Source organism: Anolis carolinensis, chromosome 4 (assembly GCF_035594765.1).
Source record: "Anolis carolinensis isolate JA03-04 chromosome 4, rAnoCar3.1.pri, whole genome shotgun sequence".
Taxonomy (NCBI): Eukaryota; Metazoa; Chordata; class Lepidosauria; order Squamata; family Dactyloidae; genus Anolis; species Anolis carolinensis.
The window spans coordinates 21,871,977-21,895,791 of NC_085844.1; the positions used below are offsets into that span (position 1 = coordinate 21,871,977).

A 23,815-nucleotide genomic window follows, 5' to 3' on the forward strand; every position below is an offset into this window, starting at 1 on the left:
AAGCTGGAAAGCGTCCAGAGGAGGGCGACTAAATGATTAAGGGTCTGGAGAACAAGCCCTATGAGGAGCGGCTCAAAGAGCTTGGCATGTTTAGCCTGCAGAAGAGAAGGCTGAGAGGAGACATGATAGCCATGTACAAATACGTGAAGGGAAGTCATAGGGAGGAGGGAGCAAGCTTGTTTTCTGCTGCCCTGCAGACTAGGACACGGAACAATGGCTTCAAACTACAGGAAAGGAGATTCCACCTGAACATCAGGAAGAACTTCCTCACTGTGAGGGCTGTTCGACAGTGGAACTCTCTCCCCCGGGCTGTGGTGGAGGCTCCTTCCTTGGAGGCTTTTAAGCAGAGGCTGGATGGCCATCTGTCGGGGGTGCTTTGAATGCGATTTCCTGCTTCTTGGCAGGGGGTTGGACTGGATGGCCCATGAGGTCTCTTCCAACTCTACTATTCTATTATTCTATGACTGTCTTGAAGTATATTTCACTCACTATATTTCTCAGCATAGTCATTTATGAAATAAAGTAACGGTCAGGGCTGTAGCCAAGGGGGGGGGGCTTAGAGGTTAACCCCCCCCCTCAATTTTCAGGGTTTTTTTTTAAACCCTGGTTTACTCATAAATTTTAACTGGTTAACCAAATCCCCATGGATGTCCACTGAAGTTTATCTGTCTTGAGTGTCCACTGAAGTTTATCGATGGAGCTTGATTTCTAAATTATGGAATTACTCTTCATGATTTGCTAAAAAAAAAATCAACCCCCTGCCCATAATTTTTTTTCTGGCTATGGTTTTGGTCATGGTACATTTCAAGAACCAGCTTGGTTGAAGTTGTTTGAATATTGAACTAGAACATCGGGAAAGTGGTGTTGAATTCTCAGTCAGACAGAAAACCACTGGGTGATTTTAAGCATGTGACACTATCTCAAGTTTTGAAGAGTATAAAAAATCCCTTCCAACAAATATTGCCAAGAAAATTGTATGATAGGTTCATCTGAAGGCATTTGAAGGAAATTACGTAAAGACCAACAACAATGACTGATTGGGGATTATTTTATCTCATAAATTAGTATAAATCAGGACTCATTTACAGTATAAATCGGGACTCATTTACAGTATAGCATTATAGCATAATAATTAATCTATTGATCAATAGTCATACCTCTAAGCCAGTGGCCCTCAACCTGTGGGTCCTCAGGTGTTTTGGCCTACAACTCCCATAAATTCCAGCTAGTTTACAAGCTGTTAGGATTTCTGGGAGTTAAAGGCCAAAACATCTGGGATCCTACAGAACTGCTGCTCTAATCAGAATGTTACCTCTTTGGACTTTTAATTTCTCATCACCTGATTATCCAATATTAATGACCCTTTCTGATATGTACTGAAAGCAAGAATAATTCTTTATTCCTGGGACCCAGTAACACTATAAAATTATAGTGCTATCATTTCATTTTAATGGCCATGATCTTATCCTGCTTAATTTTGGGATTTAATGATTGGCTTCTAGAAATATCAGGCAGAGCACTCTTATCAGACCACAGGTCACATAAAATGGAATAAAAGTGCTAGTATTATGTAATGTGAATGAGCCCAGGGGATACTTAATTGTTTTCATTTTCCCAATGGACCTTGAACAGTTCAGTAGTAAAAAGACACATTAGTGTTGGATATTTAGATCAGGCATAGGCAAACCTCGGTCCTCCAGGTGTTTTGGACTTTATCTCCCACAATTTCTAACAGCCAGTAGGCTGTAGGAATTGTGAGAGTTGGAGTCCAAAACACCTGGAGAGCTGAAGTTTGCCCATGCCTGACTTACTTGATAAAAACTGAATCTTCCTGAAGAGCAATTGCTTAGAATTATGTCTATTATAATTATCCCATGGGATTTTGTTCCAGGGCCCCTATGGATACTAAAATCCAGTAGTTTTTATTTGCCCTCAAATATTTACAATGTATAGTTGATTGAATCTATAGATGCAGAATCAGTAGATTTAGAAAGTCAACTTTATATTGTAAAAAGAGTGTAAAAAGCATTTTAACAACTTGGTGAACATTCATTTATACTAGGTTAAACTATTTATACCTCTAGTCTACGCTTGTCTACCTGGATTGGCAGGAGCTCTCTATGGTACTAGTCTGTAGGGTTTTATTCATCAACTGTTATCTGATCTTTTTAAATGAACATTCTAGATCTTGGAGTCTCTCAATGAAACACACAAACTTTTCTATTGATCTGTCACACACACACACACACACACACATCATTTTCTGCAGTGGTGAACTTATTTTCTTCAAGATTTATGTGCATAATGGATAGCAATTTATGTTAATGAAACCAGTACCACTATGATGTAGCTTTATTTATTAGTGAATTTATTGAATATCAATAATATTATTTTGCAAAGAGTACAGTAAGTCCTTTTTTAAACTGCTGATATACAGGGCAATGTATCAGGAGTATCGTAACTACCAGGGAATATAAAAGTGTAACAAAATGGCAAAAATTTGGCCACACATTTTCATGCGTGCCATGTATTTTTCTGATGTTTTGATTATGCATGTTTATTTACAATCTGCCCCATGCAATAAAATATCAAGATGGCATGAAAATAAAATCAGTTTAAGATGATTTTGAATATTCTAGCCCGAAACAAACAGAACAGTTTAAATTCATTCACCTATATAGAGTGGGAAGTTCATTGTGCCTCAAAAGGGTTGATAAAGCCTTGTTTCTACTTGTGATCAGAATGAGAATAGCATCAAACCCACTGAGAGTTGGCATCAACTGGGCACCAATTGATCTTCAATGAGTTATCATTCCTTAATTGTTGTGCTGTTCGGATTGTCAGGCCAGAATCATTCCAGGCTTTCAGATTGTCTGGCCAAAACCAGACAGTCTTGTGAGAATCATTATCATGGGAATTTGCTCTAGTGATTTCAGTAACTATTATGTTTTAATCAGCAATCCTGGTTGTTTACAATTTGTCTTTCAAACACAAAGAGAACATACTTGCCTATTTAGAAATCAAAACAGACTCTGGGCTCTTCCCAGATCAAGGTAAAGTGATTGATATTTCTGCATAAGGAGATTGGATGAGGAACATTTATTTTGACAACAATTTGGAAAGTGAAATCAGTTCAAATTTGCAAATTGCAGCAAGCTGTATATCCAACAAAAAAAGTGCAGAGTTTTGTTTTTTTAAAAAAAACAGAGCAAGGAAGAAAGAAAAGTAAATTCACAGACACATGGCTTGCAGAAGCTCTCAGGTGGAAATTTGCTCAAATGTCTTATGTTTCATGACCCTATGAAAACTGGAGACCCAGGATGAGGCCCTGAGATTTGGCACCCTAAGTGCCATTGCACGATTTCCTGTGCACTCATGCAATTTTCTGCATCTTCACACACACATTGTTCTCACTGCATTTATGATCCTGTCCCCAGGCTGACAGGTTTGCAGATTATAAATTCATGGTAAGTGAACATGTCTAATTCTCAAGAGTCTATTTCCAGGCCTCAGGAACATCTGCACATGATCTTAAAAAAATAATTCATAATTAGTAGCAATTTAATTTAAAACCCAGAATGTAAATAACCCCTTATTTGGATCAATACACAATATAGCATGGAATTCCATTTCCCAAGCCCCACTGTGTCAAGGAAATTAGTTTGGCAAGATAGGAGGATACTTCATATCTCAAATGACGGTTTCACTTCTATTTAAAGGTAATTTTCTCCAAGTTTGAGAGAATATGATTGGGGTGAGGGGAGGAAGGAGTGGTCTTGGAGGAGCATCTGTATTTGTATAGATTGTTTAAATAGCATAAACAAATTATAAAAGTTGCTGCCACATTGCATGACATTTTAAAAATCAGAGACATTAGATTAATGTTGCATATTTTGATCAGCCCTTCTACTCTGTGTGTGCACTCAATTTGTAGAAAGACATTTTGCACAGATTGCAGAAATCCTTAATGGAAAGTGAGAAATCTCAATGGGCTGATAAATTCTTATCAGGCAATCCCATTTTGCCAATGCATTTGGGTGAGTATGAACAATTTCTTGAGATTCTTCACACCCACCCCTCTGCCAAAATGATTGCTTTATGGAGCTCTTTGACAATTGTTGTGAATCCTAACCCTCACTATGGAGATTTATCTGCCTTACCCCAGGTCACATAGGCCACAAAAACTAGAATGACAGTGCATATACATCTCAGACATATAAAGGAGACAAGGACTCAAAATCTGTGCTGAAACACCCCATGTTAGTCTCAAAATAGAAAGTACTAAACCTGCTTTTAGAATGGATTATGCAAAATCAAATGTATTTGCATATCATGTTTCAGCTTGCCTGCTCCGCTCTGGTTGCCTTTGCAAAAAACATTAAATTCTATAATTCTATTTTACTATTTTACTTTAATGTTGATTTCCTGTTGACTGGATGAAACTTAAAAAATCAGGATCCCTAAGAAGCATGCCAGAGAAAATGATTGTAGCTAGCATCTTCCTCCTCTCTCACCTCATGGGCCAACACTGAAAGACAAGTGAGCTCTTGTCATGATCACAGGATACAATTTACAATCTCTAAGGAATTAGGTTTTGGATTTAAAAGTGAGGACATTGGTTTGCTCTCAGAATCAGTTCCAGGTGCCCAAATTCTTTACCACTACAGCTATCCAACATGAAGTGGTCACATAGTTTTAAAAAGTATAAAACTCAGCACGACCACAATGCATCTGCAAAGAGCAAGTATGTGCTTTCATAAGAGCCAGCAATGCCAATAGAACTGCAGTTGTATCACTACCAAATTTTAGCCTGATTGTATAAGGAGTTAAGCTTAATGGAAATGGAATCATGCATGTACCTCCCATCCGCATGATTCCTTGTATGTGAGCTCCTAATTTTGTTCATCTCTGTGTATAGAAGATCTTTTGTTAAGTTCATGAACTTACTTGACTTCTTTGTGCTTAATTCTGTGTTGTCTCTGTTACTGATATTCAAACTGATAACTTACATCACAATTTCTTCTCGGGGTTTTAAACAGTGCATATTAGATCAGTTGGAAATAAGTGGCAGTATTCCTTTTTGAGAGAGTCAGCATAATGTGGTTGTTCAATGTTTAATGTTGGACTAAGGCTCTGGGAGACCAGGATTTATGTCCTTGCACATCCATGGAAACTCACTAGGTTACTTTGAGAAAGTCACACTCTCTCAGCTGTCAAGGAAAGTACTAAACTTGCATTCAGAGTGGATTATGCAAAATCAAATATGGCAAAACTCCTCTAAATAAATCATACCAAGAATAGGATTGCATATAAACAGCTTGCTGTGAGCTGACTGCTCAGTTAAGTATCCTATTTGCATTTTGTATGCTCTGCTGTTTTGAGGTTTCCCTAACACTCAAAACATACTGGAAGAGGCCAGCAGCCCACCATTTGCAAGCAAGCAGCATGTCCCCCTATTAGAAAAACAGTCCTGTATGATCCAGAAATTATTAGATGTTGGTGGTAAGTTTAGATAAAAGGTAAAGGTTTCCCCTGATGTTAAGTCCAGTCATGTCTGACTCTGGGGGTTGGTGCTCATCTCCATTTCTAAGCCGAAGAGCCGGCGTTGTCCGTAGACACCTCCAAGGTCATGTGGCCAGCATGACTGCATGGAGCACGGTTACCTTCCCACCGGAGCGGTACCTATTGATCTACTCACATTTGCATGTTTTCGAACTGCTAGGTTGGCAGGAGCTGTAGCTAACAGCGGGCGCCCAAGCCGCTCCCAGGATTTGAACCTGGGACCTTTCGGTCTGCAAGTTCAGCAGCTCAGCGCTTTAACACACTGAGCCACTGGAGGCTAAGTGTATTAAAGTTTAGATAGGTAGGTAGTTTTTCTGAGAATGAGGTGTTGCTTTTTGCTGGAATTCCAGTAGTTATTACTAATTTTTTTAAAGTACTTTCTGAAAGAGAGGAGGGAGGAGAGATAAGAGAAGAAGCTAAAGATTAAAGGGTAACTCAAAAATCTGAGCCACCCTAAAAGAAAAGCACACCCACCCACAAGTCCCCAAATGCCACACAATCCACACTTTCCAACTCTCAGTCCCACTAAATAAAGAATCAAGAAAATAAAAAAGGAAAATCAAAAAGATTCAATGCTAGAGAGAAACCAAGCCAAGTCAAAAGCTAAAGCTGAGAATGAGTGGCAAAACAATCGGACTAAAGCACCTCTAGAGCCAGGACGCAACTGAGTAATGGAGGAGGGGCTTGCCCCATTAAATAGACCCAACTTGCAAAAGACATGTCACAGCTTTCTTCTATTCTAATTGGCCCAACAGGCAGGGCTCACAGAGAAACCCCGTGTCAGCACATGGTAGCCTCTCTGCGTGTTGTGTGCTCCTGAATAGAGCAGAAGGAGCTGCGACCAGCAGCCAAGTGGTCTAGCTCGGTCTAAAAAATGATGGTTGCAGAGCCCTTGCCATTATAAGTATAGGAACAAACCAAACAAGCCAAAGGCAAACGGCAAAAATGAATCCGTGCACAAGTCTACTACACAGTGTGGTCCAATTATCTGATGAACCATGCCCACTCCTGATTCAAGTGCATATGTGTGTTTAACATGTTTTATAAACACAGGAAGAAAAGTGTTCTGTGTGGATTAAAACAAATCATTATTCTTCCAAAGAATAATATAATTCAGATGTCTTTAGAAAATAAAAGGAGAGACTACCGATTAAATGAGAAATACAAAGCTAATAGCCGGATTCTGGATGCATAGGCTAGATGAATGTCAGCGTTGGGTGGCTTAAGAGTATGGATGATGAAATGTTTGTGCTTGCTCATTTTTCACCTGAGTAATGAACATGTGGTCAGTAATAGTAACACAGAAGTGAGAATTTTGCTTATTATTTGCCAGTATTTCCACATCCCAAAATATTTGAAAATGAGTCTATATAGAAACACACATTTTTTGTTTGTTCAAATTTTATGGTTCATTCATGGTTATAGAGAAACCAATTTAAGAAACCCATGTAGGGTTTTGTTCTAAATTGTTTGTTTTTACACAAAAAACCACATTTTTTTATGAAAAGTGAGTAAATTGATAGTTTTGCACATACAAAAAAAGATTTTGTGGAAAAGCAGCTACATCATTCCTAGGCCCAAAAGCAGAAGGCTCTCCCTCCATCTCAACAGCTTCTGCCATGATCTCAGAGAAGAAGGGGCAGCTCCATCATGCCTAGGCCTTGAAACTGTAGTTTCAGGATGAATAGAATACTGATTGAGAACTGCCCCAAGCAACAAAGAGAAAATTGCAATCATCATCATCATCATCATCATCATCATCATCATCATCATCATCATCTTGTGCTTAGAAGAAATAGTCAAATATTTCCATCCCTACCGAGACTGTTCAGTTTTTCAAGTGATGCCATCAATAGCTATTCGTGATCTGCAGTAAAATTTTTAGCCACTGGGTGCCACACCTTCCCTAACTAGGAAACACAAACTTCAGAACAACTTCTCAAATGCTACATTTAAGGAGACAGAACTATGGTAGTGGGTGGGAAGAAGGAGAAAGGGAAAGAGGAAAAGACTTAATGTATATTGATGGAGTAGAGAACAAGATTGAAGAAGCAGGGAGAGAGCATTATACTTCCTTATAGATATTTGCTTTTTTTCTATAGGACCCCCCCCCCCAACACACACACACACACACACCACTAACCCTTTCAGTAGTGCAACAGGATGAAAAGAGGATTGTTGGTTGATAAGGACCCTTATAGTGAGGACATGGTATTTTAACTAAGAAGGAGTCCTCAGTGGCACAAGGGATTAAACCCTTGTGCTGGCAGGACTTGGGACTTGAAGACTGGGTTGCTAACCTGAAGGTTACCGGTTCAATTTGAACCCGGGGAAAGTGCAGATGAACTCCCTTTATTAGCTCCAAATCCATGCGGGGACATGAGAGAAGCCTCCCACAAGGATGGTAAAAACATCAAAACATCTGGGCATCATTGCAGACTGCCAGTTCTCTCACACCATAACTGACTTGCAGTTTATCAAGCTGCTCCTGACACACACACACACACACAAATCTTAAGTAAGGAAGATGCTGAACCTCTTAGGCCAGACAGGAAAATGCTAACATATGAGATGGATCCATTACATTCTTTTGTTTCTGAATTAGCATTGTGGTGTGATATGATGCCTGAACTTCATTTTGTTGGGATTGTAGCTAACTATAACTTCATGCTTTAAACATTTTTACAAAGTATTCTAAACATCTTGAGGATCTCTTACCTGGCATTTTCAAAATGCAAAATATTTCAAAATCCAACAAAGACACCTTTGTCTTTGATGGTTCATACACATTTTTTTAAAAAAATGTATACAACATTATGTGTATAGAATGTATCTGAAACATAAATGGATTTGTGCTTCATCACCAAGTATTCAATAATCAAAATAAATGCATAAATCTGGAATATGGAGCACTTCTGGTTCCATGTATTCCAGGGTCCTTCCATGCAGCCATATAAAACCCAGAATATCAAGTCAGATTATCCACAATATCTGCTTTGAACTGGGTTATCCGAGTCCACACTGCCATTTAATCCAGTTCAATGTGGATTTTATACAGCTGTGTTGAAGGGGCCCAGAATGGGTACCCAATCTGGATTTTAAAGTGATTGGTTTATTGACTTCTCAGCTAGCTGTTGAACAACTGTCCCTTTACAAAATAAGTTTGTTTTTTTTAAATCCCACCCCTTTTGTCATCAACAAAGTGGCTAGAAAAGTTAGAAAGGCCACTTTTGCCCAGCTTTATTTAGGAGGATGTGGGGATGGATCTATCTCCAGGGAGCGCAGATGTAGTGTAGTGGGTTGAACATTGAACTATGGCAGTGGAAACCAGGGTCCAAATCCACATTTAGCCATAGAAACTTACTGAGTGACCTTGGGCAAGTTACATTCCCCCATCTTCAGAGGGCAAGGGTATACATGCTTTGAACAAATCTTGCCAAGAAACCCCTGTGATACCTCACCTCAGGGTCACCATAACTTGGAAACAACTTCAAGGCACACAATAAATCTTTCTCCGCATCTGATGGCATAATAACCTTTCCTTTGTAAATCAAAAGAGACATGTCTTTTTTATTTCTTTTTTTAAAGCTGTTAAGTGTTTGTATTGCTTATGCTCTTGCTTAGATTTTTAAGTAAAACAATTCAAAGTACTTAGATGAAGAAAGGTTTTTTTGTAGTGTTTATATTCTTTAACTTGCTGTGAATTTAAGCATGTCTGAGAAGCCTTCTGGCTTTCCCTGTGGGGAAAATTAGAGGAAATCACGAGAGGAAGGTCATTGAAATTGGAGTCCTTCAGATTCCTGGAAAAAATATGGAATCCACTTGTCTCAAAAATCAGATAATTTCTTCCAGGACCCTGAGGCACATTCCTTTTAAATAATTCAACATCATTCTTCATAAGTAATTCAAAGTTCATTCTAAGAAGTGATATCTGAACCAAATGTATCCCAAAGGCTTTTTTTGGAGTTAAGTAATGCAGTCAGAGTTAAATAATAAATAACAATAGATCATTTTGCAGACCGGATTTTTTTAAAAAAGATCATGAGTTTGAAGAGGCAGAGACTTGTACTAGGGATGTGAAATTAGACTTCTTTTGACAATCAGTTTTGGTAACAACTGATTGCAAGCAGGCTGAGCTGATATGGGCCATACTTCTGAGTCTACAGAAAAGGGCAACTTCTTACTGAGTTAAAGGTAAAGGTGTCCCCTGACGTTAAGTCCAGTCATGTCTGACTCTGGTGCTCATCTCCATTTCTAAGCCGAAGAGCCGTTGTTGTCTGTAGACACCTCCAAGGTCATGTGACTGGCATGACTGCATGGAGCGCCGTTACCTTCCCGCCGGAGCGGTACCTATTGATCTACTCACATTTGCATGTTTTCGAACTGCTAGGTTGGCAGGAGTTGGAGCAACAGCGGACACTCATTCCACTCCCGGGATTTGAACCTGGGACCTTTCGGTCTGCAGGTTCAGCAGCTCAGTGCTTTAACACACTTCGCCACCAGGGTTCCTCTTACTGAGTTAGCTGACTGCAATTTACTTTTTCATTTTGAACTCAATTTGGAGGAATTGATGTAAGCTAAGGATAAAGGAGGAAAGTGGGAGAAGGAGGTGAAGAAGAGAGAAACAAGGATGTTTTAAATGCAGCTTAAAAAGTGGGATGTTAAAGGACTCTGACGGTTTGAGTATATGGAAATGCCACAAGCTGCATAAATACCCCGTTTCCCCTTCCACCTTGCCCTTTTTCACAGAACATTAACAACCTTCTCACCAGATCAACAATATTTCCTATTTCATTTCTCTGATTTCAGTACCTTTGTCTCCATTTTAATACCCTAACAATCAACTTCAAGACATTTTGTCAGTAGAAATTGAAAATGAATATATATTTTGAAAATAAACAGGCAAAATAGTGTGCTATTTCTTTACTTGTCTCACAGATGAATATATGAACTACTACTAAAAATTTTACTTGAAAGAATGTGAAGTGATATGTGAAGCTCTGAATTGGTGGTTGATACATGCAATAGCTATGAGTAACTGGATATTATGAATAAATGCAGTAAAAGGAAATAACAGCTTGTAAATTTCACCTGTAGTGACTTACGGATGTGAACTGCAAAGTGCCAAGATGCTTCATGAAAAACATTACAATCCTTGTGTGCTCAAAGACTTTAATGGCTGGAGTCATTGGGTTGTTGTGAGTTTTTCGGGCTGTATGGCCATTTTCCAGAAGCATTCTCTCCTAACATTTCACCTAGAACATGGCTATACAGCCTGGAAAACTTACAGCAACCCATTACAATCCTTTCCTCATGTCAAGAGGAAATAATTACTTATCTTGACTACAAAACTGCTTGAAGAAAAGGGCAATCTCTCTGGCAATCAGGTCTCAAACTGTTTCGGGTCTTACTGCTTAATAAGAATACCTTGAGAAACCTATTTGCATCCAATGTCAATAATGTAATGTGCTCCACTTTCCATTTGAGAAACTGATTAGCAAATAGGTCACAAAATCTAGCTTTATGGGGATAGGGTGACTGAAAGTGTGATCCTAGAATATTAGAACTAACAGGAAGCTTTTGATGTTGAATTTTGATCCCAAATGCATCTGGTTGACTATATGCTTCATAATGTACAGGCCATCAGTGAAAACTCCCTAATTTTAAGGCCCATTTATCATGGACATGCCAGGAAAATAACAAATGGTTGTAGTTACATTCATGGCAGGATTGCATCATTCTATTTAATTTGTCTTTTTATGAGAAGCCTCATTCAATAATGTGCTCAGAATGATCACTAATGTACTGTTCATTGTTTTTGCAGGTTTTATTTATACATGTGGTGGAACTTTAAAAGGACTCAATGGAACTATAGAAAGCCCTGGCTTCCCATATGGATATCCAAATGGTGCAAATTGCACGTGGGTAATAATTGCAGAAGAAAGAAACAGAATACAGATAGTTTTTCAATCTTTTGCTCTAGAAGAAGAATATGATTATTTATCATTATATGATGGACATCCTCATCCTACAAACTTCAGGACAAGGTAAATATAATAATAACTTTATTCTTATATCCCACTTCCATCTCCCCAAGGGGACTCGGGGAGGCTTACATGGGGATGAGCCCAATATCAACATATATTAAAATACAATACATAATTTAAAAACAATATAAAACAATAAAAACAATATAAAACAGTATAAAACAGCATATAACATATAAATATTGTTTTCATCCTGACAAAATATGGGTTTCTACAAATTCTTTCTTGGCAGAAATGTCTTTTCTAGTACCATGAAATGTATGATATTTTGTATCTGTATTTTTTAGTAGCAGGTATGAAAGCCAAATCAGAAAATAAGCTTTACAAAAATATAATATTGCTAACTTACCTTTATAGTAAATCTTTCAATTGGACAGTTTCTTCGACTAAAATGAAAATGTATGTACATACAATACAAATTGTATACTTATGTTAAGGGAAAATGAGGAACTCGGCATATTCCAATCACTCTTTTATACTGGGATAAGAATAACTGTTATTGGTGATCTGATGCACTTGTTTTCACTGGGGTAGATCCATGGTCGAATGAAGATTGATATAAAAATAATTTAAGTTTCATTCTCTGGATACACACACACACACACAAACCCAAACAAACCCAGGATTGATCTTAAGAAGACATAAATGAAGAGTTGTTGAACATAGGGCAAGTGAGTTTCCTATATGCATTCAAATTACTTCTGTATTAAGAGTCTTTCTTTTGTAATAGCAAATGTGTTTCCTTTCAGGTAATTTCATGGTTACAGTTTTGTTAACTTATATACACATTCACTATAATAGTCCATCCAGGAAGCAGACATGGCTCAATATATTCTATAGTAAATTCAACCACTCTGTAATTTTCATTAACCATAATAGTTTCTTTAAAACTAGTCTATCTATTTAAATATAATTGGTTCACAATACAGGTAATACCCAGGGCATGGTACTAAAAGGTAGATGGGCACTGGACATCCTTAGGAATGTATAACATACCCTTGAAAAATTAAGAAATACAGGTAAAAGATATATGTAAGAATCACACTTTCCATCTGCAAACTATTAAAGAGTATAATGATAAGCTAGAAGGGGAGATCATCAGATAAATAAGTAATTTTGTTAGCACTTATCCGACATTTGCATATCCAATGTTCTGGATTATCCAATTCATTTTTGTAGTCAATGTTTTCAATATATCGTGATTTTTTGGTGCTAAATTCATAAACACAGTAATTACTACGTAGCATTACTGCATATTGAACTACTTTCTCTGTCAAATTTGTTGTATAACATGATGTTTTGGTGCTTAATTTGTAAAATCATAACCTAATTTGATGTTTAATAGGCTTCTCCTTCATCTTCCCTTATTATCCAACATATTCGTTTATCCAACGTTCTGCCGGCTCCTTTATGTTGGATAAGCGAGACTCTGCTGTATATTAAAGGTTTTTATGAAATAGGAACAGAAAGATATTTGAATATATTCAAAACTTGTTGAAAAACATGCTTTTTGAGTGTGAGTCCTGGTGAGAAATAACTTGGACTGATATCCTGCTTAATACTTGAACGTGATTTGCACAGAAAACTGTGTTTTTTTGGTACAGGAGACAAGATTCATCTTTTGCAGTAATATTACTTCCTGTGTTCAGCCAATGGTGTACTGTAATTGGGAATTTTTTTCCTGTACAATACTCACAAGTGGGTGATTTGCATAGGAAAAAAAAAACTTTCTACAGAGAAAATGATATTTTTATACATTGATATTGTTTTTTGAGTCTATTTTATGCATAAAATATATCATTTTCTTCCCCCCTCAACTATGTACTAGATATTTGTTAAGCTTTAATTTACTCACACTAAAATAAGTACCCTACCCTACCCATTCTCCCTTTCCATACCCTTTGGAAAAAATATGTTGAGATAACTTAATAAAAATAAGATTTAAAGATAATATTACACTAAGAACCATGATGAAACTATCCGGAAGTCAACCGTACCCCTCTCCCCCGTTTGTTTAACCCAACCTAAAAACCCCTTTCCCTACATGTCTCCTCCACCCCCTTCTAACCCACCCCACTCTTCACAGTACCCCACCCCAAGTCTCTCCCCCCCTTCCTATCCCATCCTCTCTACCCTGTCTTAGTTTGTAAAAATATTCTTCAATAAAAATTATTTTAAAAAAAATAAGATTTAAAAAAGAAAATGTATGAATTGTGCACAGAATTGTGCACATAATCCTGTATTTTGTAAAAATATATATACTTTTTATCCTTGGTCCCCTTAGTAATTACACAACAATACTGAACAAAAGGGAACAATAAATGCAGTTCTCTGTTTTCAAGCATCAAGTGATCCATGCAGGTAGTGAGTGACATTTCATCAAAAAGGATGACAGTGGAGGTGTCCTCCTGATCAGTCCATGCACCATTGTGATCCTACTTGTTTTTATTGTGGAGCTGGTAGTCAATGTTATCATGTCAGGCATAAGGAACCAGTTCTATACATTATCTGTTCCATGTGAAGGCTGTGAAAAAGGAGAGGGGGTGCAGTTGAACACCATTTAGGAATCCCTGGGTCCCTGCATCTCAATCATCTTACCCTTAAAAAATTGAGGACAGTAAAAATTGTGCCTTAAAAGTTTGTCACTACAGCTATGTTTCAGCCCAAACTTCAGCAGTGTACTCCTTCCATAGGGGCATACATTAACTAACACTGTGATTGTAAACTCCTTCTCTAGAGAAACTATTATTGGTTCAGTGAAGGACAATGGTGATAGTTAGGAGATGGAAAAATGTAGTATGTGGAAAAGTTGAAATAATTTAATATCTTTAGCCTGAGGAAGAGAAGAGTGAAGATTTATCAAATGTCTCAAGTGGCTTCACAGAGAAAAATGAAGAGGAGAGGAACTTTCAATTTAATAATGGTGTGGATATCTCTTTATGTTATGAGCAGTGCATCCATGGAATTGTGTTCCTGGAAGAGTAACTCTCTTCCCACACCTCTCTCTTTTTTATTTTATTTTTTATTTTATTTTTATTTCTCTCTTGAAATCTTTAGGTTGGAAAAATGGAGCTCTGGTACCATTTGTTTTCTACAAAGATATTTTGTGGGCCCTAATTCCTCTAAACTCTTTGGACTGAATTCAGGAGGCTCCTGAAAAAATGGATCATGGGGGGCCACTGAAATCTGGATACTGAAAACAGTATGGGGTTTAGCTGAATTAGACACCCCTAGTACCTAAGTATGTGTGGTGGATTGTGTGGGAAAAGGTGATCCTGTTGGTAACCTGGGCCCAAACTATGTAGGATTGTAAAGGTCAAAACTTTACAACTTTGTACTTTGTCTGGAAACGAATTGGCAACCAGTTGAGAAATTGTAATATAGGTGTAATATGCTCACTCCTGAATATTTCTATTAGTCTGACTCTTGTGTTTTGAACTACAGTAGAGTCTCACTTCCAACATTCACTTATCCAACGTTCTGGATTATCCAATGCAGTTTGCTTCCTGCCCTGATCCACAGCTGTTTCTCTAGGCAGCAAGGATTGAACTTTTTATGGATTTAATTTCTGACAATGACGCTACTGTAAATTCATTTTATGCAATTCTATCTTTATTTGTAGTCAATTTATTAGTAGCCATTTTTTTTAGTCAATGTTTTCAATATATTGCGATGTTTATTGCTAAATTTATAAATACAGTAATTACTACAGAACGTTACCATGTGTTGGACTTCTTTTTCTGTCGATTTCTTGTAAAACATTATGTTTTTGGTGCTTAATTTGTAAAATAATAATGTAATTTGATGTTTAATAGGCTTTTCCTTAATCCCTCCTTATTATTCAACATTTTCACTTATCCAACATTCTGCTGGCCTGTTTATGTTGGATAAGTGAGACTCCACTGTATTTGAAATTTCCAAACTTGGTACAGAGGTAGCTTGCATATAACAGCTCCTTTCTTGAGGAGATGCTATCCCCAAGCACCATCATGTGGAACCTGCCTGAGAGGTACAACCAGAGTAACTGCAGCACAGTATCTCCAATTCCCAGCCTCTCCAGGCATTCCAGAAGGATACCATGGCAGATGGTATCCAAAGCTGCTGAGAGATATAGAACCACTAACAAGGACACATACACTGACAATAGTAATACTGTTAAGATGGAGATCATCCATTAAGATGACTGTAGCAGTCTCAAGTCCATATCCTGCTCTGAAGACAGTTTGAAATGGGTCAAGGAAGTGTGTGTCATCCAAGACTACTTGGAACTGGAGGGCAACTACCTTCTTAATCGTCTTGCCCCAAAAAGGAAGGGTGGAGACTTGTTTTTAATTATTAAGGTCCATGGGATCCAGGGAGGGCTTTTTCAACACTGGTCTGATTTTTACGCAAGTTGGAAAGTTCACCTCCCTGAGAACTGCATTAATAATTTGTTGTATTTGAGGTTGAATTGTACCTCCTCCCTGAACAACCAACCAAGAAGGGCAGGGATCAAGAAGGCAATATGTTTGTATATGTTTTCCAGAATCCACAAAATAAGGTAGCTGCTGGCTGGTAGCTACCATATCAGTTCAGATGTTAGTTTGAATTTTAGATTGCTAATATAGATTCAGGATCTCTGATGGCATCTCTAAAGTTCAAACTGAAGGTCCTTGGTGTATTTTGATATGGGAATGGCCAGCTACTACTGCCATTTCCCCTGTGTCTGTCTGCACTGCATAATCCATAAAACAGATCTGTGAAAATCAATAGATATGCCCACAATTGAATTTGGCTGAAATAAAGATAATGCAGCTCAACGTGTATTTGAAGCTGATGCAATTAGCAATGACTCTGTAATGGATAATAAGAACAGGGTATGTGACATGTCAAATATATTGTCAGATGAATATTCATCATATCTCAAGCATTTAACCATGACAGTAAATGGCAAGAAGATAGAGATGTATAATTCTTCACTAAGTTTCTTCACAAAGTAATTTTAGCAGTTTTCTTACTGCTATGAAAAAATATTTGAAAATCACACAGTTTTTGAAGGTAAGTCACAATTCAAGACTTATTTTCTTGAATAATCAGTATTTTCTGCAAAAGAAACAACCTTTTCACATGGAAAATAATATTTTAATGCAGAAACATTGCTTTAAGGTGCATACAATAGAGTCAAACTTAAAAGGAAAAAAATCCATCTAACTGGAATGAGAGCATGTTGAGGCTGGCAGATCTGTCCGATTAGTAGACAAACAGGCCCTATACAGGCAATACCTGAGAACATAAAAAGTCTCTCAAGGCTGCAGCCTTGTTGAAGGAGACATTTTTGCTTCCTGGTATGAATCTGGACTCTAATGCTTTTTGAATTATCAGTTTTGTTGATTCTGGATTGTACTTTTGTTTCTGATTTGGACTTCTGATTCTGCTGTTCTCAGACTACTGGCTTTGTTGACGTTGAACTGGAATTCGGGTTTGTATTTCTTCCTGAATGAACTGTAAAACTCTTCCAGCATGACCACAGCAACATAGACTCAGAACTTGGGCTTTGTCTCATGTCTCACGCTCAATGGCTTGTGTAAGGCCTCTAGCAAGTGTGTGGCTATTTCTGTTAGTATACCAAGACATTGTTTGAATGTTTTCTTTCTCCCTCCTTCCTTTCCCCCCCTTTTTTCTATTCTTTCTTAGTATAGTGGTAGGTGTGGTAAGTTAAGCTTGTGTTTGTTTTGTAGGTCTCTCTCTCACACACACTTCTGCTGCTGCCCATTAGCTATTTGGCACATATAGTTTGGCTCTTCAGCGAAAGGCTGTCTGGTGTGGGAGACCTTACCAGCAGCAGTTATACCAGCAGCATAGTCTTGTCTGACAGGACTGTACAATCCCACCTTCATGGGAAGGTAGTGCCAAGGAGATAAATATTTATCACTCACATTATAAAATGGCATGATGGCTAGCATATGTGAATGAAGAGAAAACTAAGGACACATCTACACTTATCACTGAAATCACTGAAACCAGTATTGAAAAAAGCGGTTTCTCTGTGCAGATTATTATATAGGAAATCCTGGAACCAGTTTGAGGCCTGCATGATAATTACATAAACCACAAAAAGCATCGATGTGAATGGGGGCTTTCTTTTCACGTACTTTCACAGATGATTGTTGTCTTAACATTTAAAGCTAGCTTTGAACTGTCATTGCTTAATATTTTCATATATATGTTGTATTTTATATTTGTAGCACCTTGAGTGCTTTTGTGAGCTGCCTCGATTCCCTTCAGGGAGACAGTGGTGAAATAGAAATAAAGTGAAATAAAGTGAACATTCTGAATCATGCCACAGAAAAAAAAATCTAAAGTATTTATACTAAAATTGGACTTTTGCAAAGCAGTCGATTCATTAGACCATAAATATTTGAACAGACTCTGTGAGGAAAGCAATATGGGGAGGAAAGTATGTAAGGTAATAAAAGAACTTTATACTGAAAACAAAGCTACTATCTTAGTTAACGGGGAACAAACTAGACAAATAAACATTAACAGGGGAACTAAACAAGGATGTCCCCTATCCCCAGCCCTATTCTCATTGGCCATTGAACCCTTAGCAAATTCAGTAAGGAACAACCCAGCTATTAAAGGTTATAAGGTGGGCAAGGAAGTCATCAAGATTAATCTATACGCTGACGATGTTATGATAATTTTAGGGGAGGTGGAGGAGTCACTACAATCAATAGTCAGAACAGTTAAGGATTTTGGTAAAACTTCGGGCCTCACAATTAATTTAGGGAAATCAGAGATTCTACATAAAAATCTAACATGGGAAGAACTTAAGAAGGTTCAAAACATCATGGGAATAAAACTGGGGAATAAGAAGATGAAATACCTGGGAGTAGATATACCAAAAAATATTAATAATATTATACCAATGAACTACAATCATTTATGGAAAAATATGAGCAAACAAATCATTTCATGGGGAAAGAAATTTCGAGATATCTCCTCAAGGCTAAAAATTTACAAGATGAAGATCTTGCCCAAGTTTTTATTCTTGTTCCAAACCCTCCCGGTGAATATCCCTATCAATTTGTTGAAGAAATGGGATAACTCTTTCAAAAAATGGGTAGTGGGAGGAAACAAAAACAGAATTGCTAACTTCTTATATTATAGTAAACAAGAATTGGGTGGATGGGGGGCTCCCTCATTGGGATTATACTATGAGGCAAGTCAACTAGTGAGATTATTAGAATTCGAATTGGAAGGGTCAAAAAAATGGGTGCAAATAGAAAAGGAAGCAAATAATTGGCTAAAGGGAATGTCAATAGGAGAGAGAATAGATAGAAACGACCTAAAGAACATAAAAGCAGGCCCTTGCCTAACAATGTTGTCAATCTGGAAAAAAATGGCAAACTAAATTACAAATAAATAAAATTGACCCTTTCCCATTAGAAACATTGGAAAATAAGGACAAGACATTTAGGAATATAATTAAGGCACTGAAGGAAAATGGTATTAAAAGGATTGGGGACCTTATGGACCCCAATGGAGAAATATTAAAGTGGGATAAAATAAAAGATAAATGTGGCCAAGGGAACTGGATAGCATGATTAGGTTTGTCCAGCAAAGCCCAGGCCATGAAAAGAAGAGAAACAGGTGAAACCCCCCTGGATAGAATAATTAGAAGGAAATTAGAAACAGATAAAGGAATGATTGGGCTATGGTATGATGTACTAATTACCTTAACTTATAATATGAAAGAAACGCTTACAGAGATCTGGAAACAGGAAAAAAACTTTACTGAGAAACTAATTGGGTCATGGATCAATAATATTCATAAAATTAATCATATAAGGATCAAAGAAACACAAAGGAAAATAATCACAAAATGGTATAGAACCCCCTCTACAATTGGCTCATATAACGGGAAGTACCTCGAACAAATGTTGGCATAAATGTGGGGGAATAGGTTCATTCTCCCACATGTGGTGGGACTGTAGAAAAATTCAAATCTTTTATAGCAAAATAAGAAAAGAAATGGAAGAAATAATAGGGAAAGAATTAATATGGGACAAAGCCAGATTTATGTCCCTCACAATAAAGGTAAGGGAAGATAACAATAATTGGACCGAGATTCTAAAATATATGACAGCCGCAATACAAGCCACAATAGCCCGAGGATGGAGGGATGAGACAAAATGGAACGTAGAAATTTGGTGGTCTTATATATCAGAATATATAATCAATGATTTCATTAATCAAAGGAAAAGAAAATATACAAATTGTCTAAAAGAACCTGACTGGTTCAGGAAATGGTCAGTCCTAATTAACAAAATAGATGGAGACGAAAGATACACCACCTTGAACCAGGCATTCCACACAGTTAAAATGATACAATGATAATATATTGAATTGCTGTTCCAGGGGGGAGGGGGAACGGGGGAGGGGAGGGGGGTGGGTGTTACATTCCAAAGGATCGTTTAAAATGTCATTTAAGCATTACTTACTTTTGGTATTATGTATATTGAAATAAGACATGCATCGCTAAACTTTTGTTAATTGTTGGAATGTAATAAAAAAAATTAAAAAGGTGTTGTCGTTGTTGTTATTGTTATTGTTATTATTATTATTACTATTACTATTACTATTATTGTTGTTGAATAAGTTCCTTTTTCTGCTGCTCTGGAGACTAGGACATGGAACAATGGCTTAAAACTACAGGAGATTCCACCTGAACATTAGGAAGAACTTTCTAACTGTGCGAGCTGTTCAGCAGTGAAACTCTCTGCCCTGAAGTATGGTGGAGGCTCCTTCTTTGGAGGCTTTTAAGCAGAGGCTGGATGGCCATCTGGCAGGGTTCTTTGAATGCGATTTTCCTGCTTCTTGGCAGGGGATTGGACTGGTTGGTCCACAAGGTCTCTTCCAACTCTATGATTCTATGGGTGACAAGCCCCAGAATTCCTTAGTTAGTACGATCACTGTTTAATGCCAGTTTGCAGTAAAAGAATGTTAATTACTAAGATGTTAAAGGTGACTATCCTTGTCAACTGATCCCAAACATTAGTACATCTTCACTTAATGTATAGGACCTCACTGTTTACCTTCCTTAACTATAGTTGTGCCAACTCAGGGTAAAGGACCCTGATGTCCAAAACATCCGGAGGACACAGGCTAATGAAAGCAGCATTCACTTCATCCACGATGACCTAAAACTACAAAAACCTGGGTTTATAATGCCCAGAATGAACAGCTAAGCTGTGAGTGACATCAAGAGTGTTAGTCTTCCAGTTATTTTCGTGTTATATATGGGAATGTTTTCTTCCTGATAGGCAAAACACATGGGTTTTGGTGTATTTTTGAGTGTCTTCAGAAAAAAATATCATTCAAATTTATTTTGCATAAAATACTGTTGTTGTCCTCCACCTCACCCCAAAAGTATTTTGGTGTGTGTGTGTGTGGGGGGGGGGGGGATGAACTATGAAAAATGTCATGGTGATTAACAGCATTTTCAGTAATGTTTTGAAACACCCTTTCTCCCTGAAGGATGAAAAAATAGTAAATATTTTTTACATCTTGTCAGTCTTAAACTTTTCCACTTAGGGCCCCTTCTGGCCTGAGAAATATTTTCATGACCCCAAGTATATAGGTATATAAAATAGATATAAAATCAAACATTTATTGATAACAAATCAGCATTTGCAAGGTTTGCTAAACAGACTAATTTTTGTTTTTGTGGAGTACAGTTGAAGCATCTTCTGCAGCGTCCGAAGTAAATATTGTGCAACCACTTTGTGTCAATGTCTAAAATAGTCACTAGGTGACATTTAGAAAATGTATTATGATCCCACCATTGAGCTTCAGAAGCACTGGTCTAAACAACTATCAATATCACCAATAGCATCAGAAGATTACTGATACTTCATTGCATTATCTTTGGCTGATCCCATCCTATACTCGTACTTTTCGCTTCTCAAAAACTAATCTGATAAATGGAATTTCTGCCTTTCCTATTTGGACTTTCTCTCAGTATCTGACAATTGAAGTAAAACCCCTGCTTATGGCAGACTCTTTGCATTAATTAATCAGGAAGAAAATATTTAATCTCAAGCATTTGCTTGAAGCATCAGTGCTGAAGATCTACATAGAGCTTAAGTCAGACTGTGTGAAAAAAAGGGGTAACCAATTTTTAGGTTCTTGTTTATGTATTTAGATCACTCCTTGCTCCTTCATGATGCTGCTCTCTCTCTTTTTATTTACCTGTATGTGTTTGGTCTAGTTCTCCGTTAGCTATGCAGTAACTGCAAGACACTGTTATGCTGTATTAATGATTTACCAAAACAATGCAAAATATGGAGCAAGATAAATGAATATTATCTACCCTATATAAAGTTTTTATGGTTTATATTGACAAATTTGCTTTTACAACAACAGCAACAATAATGACAACAGTAAGAAGAAAAAACGTTTCTCTTTCAATATCAGAAAACCTTAAAAATATATACTACCTACAGAAATATTTATTTTACTTATATATGTCATGATAAATAGGCTATTGACTTCTCCGAAAGCAAAGGCCACACAAATAGTTCTCATCTGTACATTCTTTGTAGTTCTTGTTGAACTTTATGAAGTTTTGGTTGATATACAGAGGCCTCCTGAGCTTTCTAATGTCCTCAGGGGTTCATTCAAAAAGCACGTAACCGTTCCAAATAGGTCTAGATAATTTTCTCCTCTCTTCACTGCTCCTTCTTTGTCTAAATTGACCAGCTGAGCAAAAGTAGCCTGAAATGATTAGGAGCAAATTAAGGGCTCAGCATTTTTGACACACCTTGGAACTACTGAGCACAGAATTATTGATTTTCTCCTAACAACCTCACACGGTACTACAGGTTAGGTTACCACTTACGTGTATGCAGAAAACAAAAAAGAGGAATAGAATTTACCATGAGGATTTAGACTACTGATAAAGGATACCAAGAAATAAAGAGACTCCAAAGGCCATCCATAGGCTTCCTACGAATTTAATAATCTCAGTAACTTCAAAGAGCAGATGAAAGTGATTTAATAGTAATTGTGTATTATGATTATTATGTTTGTTTATATCCCACTTTTTCTCTCCATATGGAGACTCAAAGCAGCTCACAACTAAAAGCACTGAAATACAACTTAAAATATAGTATTTAAACAGTACATCATTAAAACATCATTAAAAGCATATAAAATCACAGCAGCCCTTGACATTCTTAAAAACCTTCTTCTTTAAAAGCCTTCCAGAATAAAAGGTTTTAGCTGTCGCCAGAAGGACAGCAGGGAGGGGGCCGTTTTGGCTTCCCTGGGCAAGGAGTTCCAGAGTTGAGGGGCAGCAACCAAGAAGGCCTGCTCTCTCGTTCCCATCAATTGGGCTTGAGATGGAGGTGGGACCGAGAGAAGGGCCTCTCCTGAAGATCTCAAGGCCTGGGCAGGTTTGTACAAGGGGATGCGGTTGGTCAAATAGCCTGCTGAACCACCTCAACATTGTTTTCTTTTTTGCTACCATGGATAGAAATATACTATTTTCCAAGGGGAATTGGGTGAGAAAAACAAAATTAAAACCAATAAAATTATCATGGAATGATTATGGACTTTCAGCATTTAATTTATCACACACTTGAGGGGGGTACTGTCTTATCTTTCATTTTACAATAATCTCTTTGGTAGTCTGCATGCTCCCTTGTTTCTCTCACTTAAAGCCCAGGGATGTGTTTTGATGACTTCTGCCATTTTTTCTAGATCAGAAAGCAGGAACTGTTATGGATACTTCAGATCGATGTGTCATTTAAAAGTGTGGGGTGTAATATTCTTAGTCATCTTATTAATGATTAGGTGTGCTTGGAAACATCCCTACTCACTGAAAGAAATACCTGAAATGCCTTGAAAGGAAAACAGAAATAAATTGCAGGGGAACACTACTTTCAGAAAATCATAGTATCATAGATTTGGAAGAGATCACAAGGACCATCCAATCCAATCCCTGCCATGCAGAAACATGCAATCAAAGTACTCCCAACAGATGGCCATTTAGCCTCTGTTTAAAAACCTCCACACTCTTGAGGCAGCAACTTATTCCACTGCTGAACAGCTCTTACCATCAGGAAGTTCTTCCTAATGTTTAAGTGGAATATCTTTTTCTGTAGTTTGAATCTATTGCTCCATGTCCTAGGATAGGCTTTGGAACTGCAATATTGAATAGA

The 23,815-nt window shown here is 37.4% G+C and overlaps 1 protein-coding gene across 8 annotated transcripts in view; it reads left to right on the forward strand.

Moving 5' to 3' along the window:
• csmd3 (CUB and Sushi multiple domains 3) overlaps nucleotides 1–23,815 on the forward strand; it is a 709,139-nt gene that overhangs the window by 114,015 nt on the left and 571,309 nt on the right. For all 8 annotated transcript variants that reach the window (XR_010005888.1, XM_062980075.1, XM_062980076.1 and 5 more), the window contains exon 2: nucleotides 11,387–11,609. Coding sequence is in view for 7 of the 8 variants with exons in the window: in XM_062980075.1 (XP_062836145.1) it covers nucleotides 11,387–11,609 (223 nt within the window). In the remaining variant the exon portion in view is untranslated. The remainder of the gene's footprint in view (nucleotides 1–11,386; nucleotides 11,610–23,815) is intronic.